Raw genomic sequence first — 10263 nt, forward strand, 5'->3', positions numbered from 1 at the left:
TGTCTACATTAAAACATTCTTGTTCATACTGCATTAATATATGCTCATTTTAAACGTTCATGCAAAAAGGGGGAAATCACAACTAAGTCAAATTTACCAAAACTGTATTTATTAAACACTTACTAAGCAGTGAGTGGCACAAACATAAAAATGGTCATTTCAAAACAGAAAAAGCACTTTGCATCTCTGACTCCCCGTCTGAAGAACATCTGCTAAGAACATGTTCTGGTCCCGGTTTTACCTGGTTTTATCTGGTTTTACCAGGATGAGCTGTTTTTACCAGGATGAGATGCTCTGAGCAGGAGGGCCCCCTTAGAGCACCTTTATATTCAGACTAATTGTAGGTGTAGGGACTGCAATGTTTCATCCTCTCCTCCTTTACTTTGCATCACTTTCACTTACTTTTAGAAATATGACGTCATATAGTCTTGTTTGACTTTGTTTTGATGATAGTGATTGATTTCATGTGGCCACATTTAAGCAACACTAGGTGATGTTGCTCAGCTCTGGAAGAGAAAGGCTCGGCGGCGCGTGTCGCACTGAGCGGCTCCTCGGCTCTCCGGAGAGCCGTGTGCGTCGTGCGAGGAGAAAACATCCCCTCCCGTCTTTACTAAACCGTCCCAGTTTGCTTTGAAAAGAGTCTGTCGCACGTAGCAACCGCACGGATGAACTCACGCCGCAAACAGGCCGAGTTTGGGAAAGTTAGGTGGAACCAAAGATCCTCTATACAGAAGATAGCGCATTACCGTTACTGCCAATGGTATGAAATGATATACAACACTAGATTCAGTACAACTTTCTTCCAAAAAGACTTAAATAATAAAAATAACAGTATTATTAAGCAAAGAAGCAAGTTTTATTTTAGTTTTAAACTTAATTTTATCCGATGGGAAAAGTCGGAAGTCGGAATTTCCCAGTTCCCAGTCGGAATTTTCAACTGGAACGCACCTCGAAGTGGGATTTCCTACTGGGAAAGTGGGAGAAGCTTCAACACCCCCGAGTTACCATTCCAAGATGGCTGCCAATCCCAGTTCCCAGTTCCGATTTCCGAGGTAAATGGAACGCGGCACAAATTTCGCGAGAGTGTGTTGCTCAGACAGAGACAGGTCTCAAACAAAGTTAATTTTCTCCTAATTTGTCGGTCTGAAAATTTCCATTTTGGTGTCAGAATGTTCAGAAGGTTTGTGGCTTTTGAAAAATGGGTCCCATATTTACTTAGGTTACTATGGGGTGAAGGAATTGGTAATAATCTGTGCTCACGTTCACTTTTCCCATAGGACTCAATAGACTCAGGACCTGCTGTTAGTCTCCTAAAGGGGCGTGGCAGTCACGTGACACAGATACAGGAAACCGAACCGTAGTGGGCTGTAGAGTTTATTGAATGTCTCTGGTGGAACTCACGTCCTCCTCCATTCGTTAGCATTAACACCTGCTGTTCCTCTCCAACTCTGTCTAGCCATGTCGCCCCAAAGCCAGGCACGATTCCACAGACTACTGAAAAGTCGTGGCTGAAAACCATCAACTCTACACTCACGCAAACGTACATCCAACAGCTCAACATCTGGGAAACAGCAGCTTCTTCACACGGGCATCTCCAGGATTGATCAGCTGTTGGCTAAAGCACCGCAGCGCTCCTCCCACACCTCTGCTGGGGTTTTTCCCCAAGTCTCTTGTCTGCTTGCATCAATACATGTACAGAAGCATTCTGGGTCATCAGTTGGTTTTTGGAAATTTCAATCAACTTTCTGTTGTCATGGTAACTCTTCAAAACAAATGTAATGTGGTAACATGGGGCTGCGCAGTATGAAGAGGCTTCAAAAGACGATATTTGCAATGAGCAGGGCCAAATCATAAGATCCATCGTCTTGTCGTGAGTCAGCGCCTCCTCCCTCCTCACTGTTGTGATAGCTGACAGCCGAGTGTTGCTCTCACTCTTCTCTCATTCACACACACCCTGGGGAACCAACTGTGATATATTTGCAAGTTACACCAGTGCTCCAGTGGAGCCGCTCACACTAACCCTCAACTAGAATATGAGCCATCGTGTTTAAATATATAACAGGGAAATTATACGCAAATGACTGTAGTTATCTGCAGAATAATCACAGTCAGAAGGCTCAGACAGCTCTCTGTAGTCGGGTGATTGCAGTGTTGCCAGAGCCAGAGGGCGGGAGGCAGAGAGAGGAAGTGAAGGTAAAAAACAGAGAGAGAGATCTGTGACTGAATAAGATGATTTGATATTGGTGATATTTTTAATATACTCAATAGTGATGCAATGATTGGTCGACAGAAATCGATAATAAAGGTTAGGCCTGTGTTGGGGGGAGAAAAAAAAAAAAGATTTTCCAATTCTAAATCGATTCTCATTCATTCCTAAAAATCGATTCGTATGTCTAAAGATTATTTATTTCATTATTACATTTTCGCCCGGTGAACTTTGATCCCAATAGTAGGGCTGTGTGATTAATCGATTTTAAATCTAAATCGGATTTTTTTAATCAAGACGATGTTAAAAAAAAGGAAAATCGGAAAATGGATTTTCCTTTTTTTGCAGCTGGCTGCATTACAGACAGAGCTCGTCTAGTCGTCTTTGTTTGGTCAAGAAAATTGTAAATGTTGTCACTTTACTAAAATCAAGGAGGATTTACAGTATCTTTCAATTGCACTTAATTCCCAATAGGGACATTTGTTTGCTATTTTTCTTTAAAAATAAAGATAAAATATTTGAAACAATTTATTCCATTGTCTTTTGTAGTTTTACCAAAAAAATCGAAATCGAAAATCGGGTTTTCAGAGAAAAAAATCTGGATTTTATTTTTGTCCAAAATCGCCCAGCCCTACCCAATAGTCACGTCATTTAATTCACACATGCGCGTAGTGTGGAATTGTCAAACACTGAACACGACGTCGAAGAGTAGCAGTAGCGTTAAAGTGCTGGTTTTGAAAACTCATGAAAGGCTTCCAAATTTGTGTAAAAGTTTGTTTTTTTTAGAGAACTTTTTTTCTCGCCCCCTCCCGCCCCCACTTCCCTCATGAACAAAACAAACATGCTGAAGCGGCTGACTGTTACTCCCAGGTACAGATCAGCTTCCCCAGGACTGGTAAGGCTGGAACATACTTGCTGTTTGAGCCTGCGTTTGCGTCTGCTCACACAGACAAACAGATGCGTTGTAAACGGACCTCGCTCGTGCACCACGCGAGGAGAGTGGGTCGTACTGTAATACTAAATTATGATTCCACCTATTACAGACGTCCCGGTTAAAGTACATAATCATCAGCCTCTTTGTGTTGTAACGTTTGTTTTTCATTCTGTAGTGATCCTTGCAAGTTTCCTTCCATCTCCAGTCAACCGTGTGCTGGCAAAACTTGCAGAACATTGAATCATCGTACACGTTACAAGGGGACACACTCATACACACTCAGACACACGCCCAACCGTGCACAACCAGTGTTCAGTGATTTCGATATTTCAGCTTAAATTTCTAAATGTTATACTAGTTCAATAAAGTTCATATTATCTATATTTATTATAGCTTGTTTGGTTTCTTCTGTTATCGGACACAGTTTGTCATGACACTCCTGAAAAATCCCTGGTGCTTCATGGCAGCTGTGTGTCTGTTGACAGAATAAATTAGACAAGCTAAAATGATTTGTTTACTGCATGAGCTGTTGCAATTTCTCTTTTTTTGCACTTTAAATGGATATTGAAAGGCCTGTTTGAGTTATTTATTTATTTCATATAAATAACTTTTTTTAATGTTTTTGTTTATGCCCAAAAAAGGAAGGTTTTGTTGCACACAAGAATAACTAGTATCATGTTTTGCCTTTAAATATGTTTAAAAGTATGAAAACATTACAGTTTACAGTTATAATTGCATAAATTGTCTATATTTCATTACTGTATATACTGTCTTGGGGTTACATTTGCATAAAATGCTAAAAACCAGAAAATGGAAAAAATGTAAAAAAAAAAAAAAAATAAGACCGATTTCCTCCGTCTCTGTTTCCTCCCTGGATCTGTTTGGTAATTCTGCCACACGATGTTTCTGAAAGCATTTATATCAGCATTCTGGGAGGTGATTGGTCCTTACAGCATCATTAGCTGCCAAAACTTGCTGTTGAATCTCAATATAATACTAGTATTCATATGTTGCACAATTACAGTCATATAATTCATGCAACAGCTCAAAAAACTGTTTTAATAACACTAACCCATATCAATATCGTAATCGAATTGAATCAAATCGTGATAATCGATTCTGAATCGAACCACTGCCCTAGTAAAAATAGTCTCTGACGAATGTAATTCTCAGCAAAACAAATGAACAGAGTAAGGCATCACCTTCCTTCCTATCTCTGCTGAGAGTTGCACATGGCCGATACAGCACAGCCGGGTAAACGGTAGGGTGGTGGCTGATGCAACGCCACAGCGACTGGCAGTGAAGTTCATTAAAAGATGTATTTTTGAATGAAGTGTCCATGTTTAATGTCTTTAATTCATAATTAGCACATTTAAATAACCTCAATTATGAGATTCATAATCAGATTAGTCGCCTAATTGTTTCTATAGTCGATGACTAATTGGCTATCAGAATAGTCGTTAGTTTCATCCCTAATACTCAATGTGTCAAGACTTTTTTCCTCATGAGATGTACAAAATATCTCTTTCACAACCATTGAGTACGGAACATCAGAGAAAAGTTTATCGTGTATGGCTCTGTTCTGGGACTCCTTTCTCGCTCTCCTCCCTTCTGGCTACTCCCTCTCTCTCTGCAGAGCGCATTCCCCCGCCCGTCAGGAAAACTGCTGCATTCACGTGCATATCCGCAGGAGAGCCAGGGGAAAGATCTTTGAGAGCTAAGTCACAGTACATATACCTCGTATGCTATTACTTATTCTAATTTGTTAAAGCTTGCTTGTCCAGTATTCTGGTTCAAAATAAAAAAGTGTGCTGATCACAAAATCACTTCGATTTTTGAAAAAATAAATAAAAATAATAATGATAAATTAATAAATGAAGGGTGTACTTGAATCATTATAGCACATAACTTACTTCATGGATAATCTGTATATTTTGTAACCGAATTAATGATTTTGATGGAACCACAACCCTAATCTTAAAATAGGAACATCTTAGAGCTGTGAAGTCGCATCTGTGACGTCATGCCCATTCCCTCTATATACAGATCCAAACACAGAAGGCAGTCCTTCTTTCTTAAAACGGTCACACGTACATTGAAGAGGATATGAAGTAACGCTCACCTGACTCGCACACGACGGAGCCTGGTTTCAGCTCCAGCATCATGGTGATGGTGGAGATGTCTGTGGTGTAGAGAATCTGGGTGCGGTGTGGCAGGGAGACGGTCCACAGCTCCGGCGTGGGGTGAAGCATGTGCACCCACCCACCTTTACTACAGGTGACCTTGGACCCATAACGCTGACCAATCAGGTCTGTGGAGTGGCGAATGGCTCCGTAGCGTGTCTGCGTCTGGGCTCCATGCTGCACCTTGACGGGCGTCATCATGTTCAGGCCCAGGTACATGATGGCAACGTCCCCATCTTGAATACAATCGGAATATTCCACAAAACTCATGGTGAGCACAATCAATCTGCAGAAAGGACATAAAAGAAATGCCAGTTTAATGTTGCTGTACAATAAGAAAAATAAAAAATAGCGCAACCGTGAATCCGGTTACCTCAAAGACAATCAGCACATCAAAACTCCTCTAAGGACTAAAGTTTGCGTTTGTTGATAGGACTTGGGACTTAAGACACATGCAAGGCATTTTAGTTTCTGTTTTATTCAGTCTGTCCTCTCAAGCAGCTACTGAAAGCTTGTTATGAAATATAAACGGGCTCATCTTTATCCTCAGAATCAGTATGATGACACCCAGTTGATTTTTTTTAACGTTAAGTATTAAACTTTAGTACTTTTTACTTTTCTACTTTGTGATACACTAGCTGATGGGGTGCTTAAACAAAATGATAAATAATCTTCATTATTACACAGCATTAATCCAAACCTATGCGCATGCATCATGTACTGTGGATCCTCTGAGGTGCTTTAACTTTACTTATTAAAAAGGCTTAGGCTATTTACACCCGGGTGCAAGTACTGATGCGTAGGCTATTTACACCCTGCTACCAACATCAATGTATGCTATTTAGGGCTGAAACGATTCCTCGAATAATTCGAGTAATTCGATTACAAAAAATGATCGAGGAATTTTCTCTGCCTCGAGGAATCGTTTAATTTTGCAGCTCAAAGCAAAGTATTTCGCCCGGACTACGTTTAATGCAGCACAACGCGCTGACGCCACGCACGTTAAAGGGGGAAGAAAGAGGCGGCGGATATGTTTGGTTTTAACTAAAGGCAGAAAATGTCCGAAAAATAAAAACGTAATAAAGCTAACTGGGTATTTTTCAATTTTATCTCTGTAGTCATTCATGGATAAAACATCAAGTAGCGCTGGTGGCTAATGTGCTCCAATACAGCAGGTCTTATACTTTAACTTAAAACTTAACTAGAAATTAAAATGTGCTTGACACAAATGAAAGTTCAATTGAAACACGTGGGAAAAACACCTAACCTTTTAAGTGATGTGTGTTATCAGGTGTAATGGCATTTTTAGGTTAGAAATAAGAACATTTCTTGGTAAGATCCTTAGTTTTTTGAGTGAAGGCAGTGAATTTGGTCAACTGGTGTAAGTTCAGGGTTTTTAAATGCACAGCCATGAATTTTCAGTAGAATACTCGATTACTAAAATATTCGATAGCTGCGAACCTAATGCTATTGCACCCATATATTATTAGAAAAAAAATCCATCAGCTCAACAGTGATTGACAGTTATTCACACCACATTGTGATAAACTTAATTTAATCTCTTCAAAATATCTTACAATGACATTACATCTTACAAAATGAACTGTAAGATCCTTCTATGTGAACTGTAGGGTCAACTTTTGGGTCATAGATTTTCCCTGAAACAATGATTCCTGTAGTGTTTGACTTTAAATCTTGGTTACTTAAAAACTGTCATGGTCAACTAATTATTATTGAATTATTTGAAGGGAAGGGGTTTCTTTCCCTTTTAAACAGCGAAAAAGGTGGATTTACTGATTTTACGAATTTATTTGATGTTCAAAAAATACATAAAAGAGAGGGAGAACGCAACTTCTGTTACTATGAACTTTGTTGTGGTATCATTCAAACATAAAGATCATCTCCCGTTGACTGCCGGTGCCGCGGTTACCATGGTGACTGCGGGAGCCGCGGTTACCATGGCGACCGCTGCGGCCGTTACCGTTAGGATCAGTTAAAGTTAAAGTTAAAGTTAAAGTCAGTCTAACTGGACAAGAGACGACGGTGCAGTAACTTACTGAACAAGGAGAAAAACCAACAAGACTACTTCATTATCATTCATTATGTCTGATAACATCGAGAAAATGTAAGTCAGATGAATTAGTCGTTACAGTTTTCATGTTTTATTAAGAATATCGTATTTCAGTCGATGAAAAGTAGCTCCGTTCTTGGAGGATTTTATAGTTACAGTTACTGTTAGGTTTAACTAAATCCACCGTTTGGATACTTTTAGGTGATACACAGGTAAAAAAGTACTGATTTACAGCTGATTAACGATTAATTAAGTACAGTTTTTGAAGTTTATACACAAAAACTTTTGCAATTTAATATACAATATAAAATGATATATGTATAAATTAATAAAATAAAAATATCTATAAATTAATTTAGTTTAATCAAGCAAGACAGAAAAAGTCCTCTCTAATATAACAATGTGTGTTCGCTCTTTTGGTTTGACATACGTTTAAGGGAGTCCATTTATAAATTAAAATCTCCAAGGAAAACGTTGAAATTTGGGAGTGACTTTGAGAATTTTAGGATTTACTATGTAACTTTATGTTTTTTTGTCAGATTTAAACTGAGTTGATAACATCTTTAGCCATAATTGTTATAGAAAAGTTAGTTTTACTATGTATAAAATTCTCCAAATCAGTCCAAAACGCAACAAATTTGGATATTAATTCGTTACAAGGATAGATAGTGTAAATTTTTTTAATGAATTTCTGTTATCTTATTAGAGATATAATTTTAAAAGGGACACAACCGAGCTTTACGCCTGTTAATGTTGTCTAATTGTCAGTTGGCTGAATGTTCTAAATCTCTAAAATGTTCAATAAAAAAAATCTGTTTTTGACGTTAAAAAACAGCAAGGTTTACAAATTCAACCATCGCAACGGGTCACAGTGGAAACAGCAGTCAAGTGTTGGTACAGGACCGAGATTTTAACGTTTAAACGGTTCCAGCTCCAGACGTTTGTGCTAAGCTAACGCAGCTAGGTTCCCTGACCGTTGAGCCTGATTTATGGTTGCACGTTAAATCGACGACGTAGCCTACGGCCGACGGCGTAACCGTTCTTTGCGCGTCGCCGCGTAACCTACGCCGTAGGCTCTGCGTTGGTGTGACGCGGAACCATAAATCAGCCGTTAAAGTGAACGGAACCCAGCTATGTGCTAAGCTAACGCAGCTAGGTTCCATGACCGTTGGTGAATGGAACCAGGAACCGTTAGGAACCGTTAGGAACCGTTGGGCTGTGGCCGGGACCTCGCGGGCCCTGGGCTTACCTACTCCAGCAGGGCTCGTTACCCGCCCAGGTGAAGCCGGTGAACCATACACGCCGGTGCTAAAGCTGAAGCTGCAGCTCCACGTGTGCTGCTACACACGTGCGTTTGTTTTGGGAGGAAGTGAGGAGGCGGATGGGGAGGAGCAGATGGAGAAGCTGACCTGCCCACACCCCCCCGGACCCCGGACCCCAGACCCCGGACCATAATAGATCCATGCCCCGGACCCGGCCTGGATCCTGGACCCCGGATCCGGCCTGGACCCTCCCCAGCAGGGGCGGCTCCAAAACTGTTTCCTAGGGGGGGCAGATGGGGCCACTTCAATTCTCGGGGTGGAACCAAAACTAAAAGCCATCAGGACAGGACTTTATTATTCTGTTGTAGTATACAGGCTCAGAAATACTTTTTATTATTTTATATATATTTATATATTTATATATTTTATTTATTTATTTATTTATTTATTTATTTATTTATTTATTTATTTTTTACTTTCTAACTTGTCTGCATATATATTAATGGTTAATACCATGTTGGTAAAAACCTAAGGCATATATATATATATATATATATATATATATATATATGTGTGTATATATGTAATATATATCATATATATTTTTTATATGTCATATATATTTATTTTATTAATTAGTTCCAGCCGGTCACTAAACCAGCTCCTCTGCAGGTAGATGGTCGTTAGTGAAAACACCTGTCCTAAATGTACAGGCTGATCCACAGGTGTATGTTTTAATGAGCAAATATCAGCTTAATGTAAAGAAAATTATTTGACTAATGGTGCTTTGAGACTGACCCCATTTCAAAATTGGTCTTAATTTAAGATTGATTCAAAACTATTTTTTATTTTGTAAAAAAAGAAAAAAAAAACATTGAAGCACATTCCAGAGGTGTATAATCCAAGTGCCATAAAGTAAAAATGCTGCTGTGTTTCTGGATCAGCCTGCCTGTACATTTAGAACAGGTGTTTTCACTAACAACCATTTACCTGCAGAGGAGCTGGTTTTAGTATCTGGTTGGAACAACTGTTGGACAGGATTTTTACTTTATGGATTATACACCTCTGATTTAAAATGACTCTGATTTAATTTCTCCTAAATCTGAGAAATACCTTGGTGAACCACTTTCATCCTGAAACTATGGAAGCCCATTTCCGCCAGTAAAAGAAAAAAATAAGACGAAATCTTAGCCTTAAAAATAAAAATATCCGAAATTATGAGATAGAAAGTCGAAATTATGAGATAGAAAGTCGAAATTATGAGATAAAAAGTCATAATTATGAGATGGAAAAGTCGAAATGAGATAAAGAGTCATAATTATGAGATAGAAAAATCGAAATTATGAGATAGAAAGTCATAATTATGAGATAAAAAGTCCTAATTATGACTTTCTATCTCATAATTTCGACGTTCTATCTCATAATTATGAATTATCGTGGGGATATTTTTATTCTTAAGGCTACATTTTCATCTTATTATTATTTTTTTCTTTTACTGGCGGAAATGTGAAAGAAACTGTACGTTTAGTTGACAGAAATATGAATGAGTTGAGTGAAGCGCAGAGGGAATGTGCGTCCAATTGGCCGAATGGGCTCCCGGTCCCGGC

At 39.0% G+C, this 10263-nt stretch overlaps 1 protein-coding gene across 1 annotated transcript in view; it reads right to left on the bottom strand.

Annotated features, from left to right (window-relative positions):
• trmt61a (tRNA methyltransferase 61A) overlaps positions 1–5809 on the bottom strand; it is a 31679-nt gene extending 25870 nt beyond the window's left edge. Inside the window, exons 1-2 of the mRNA XM_061742818.1 lie at positions 5697–5809; positions 5263–5609 (exon numbers count right to left, since the gene is read on the bottom strand). Of these exons, the coding sequence (XP_061598802.1) occupies positions 5263–5593 (331 nt within the window). The 5' untranslated portion in view covers positions 5594–5609; positions 5697–5809. The remainder of the gene's footprint in view (positions 1–5262; positions 5610–5696) is intronic.
• Between the last annotated feature and the right edge of the window lie 4454 nt (positions 5810–10263).

The sequence above is a fragment of the Cololabis saira genome, chromosome 16, assembly GCF_033807715.1.
Source record: "Cololabis saira isolate AMF1-May2022 chromosome 16, fColSai1.1, whole genome shotgun sequence".
Lineage (NCBI taxonomy): Eukaryota > Metazoa > Chordata > Actinopteri > Beloniformes > Belonidae > Cololabis > Cololabis saira.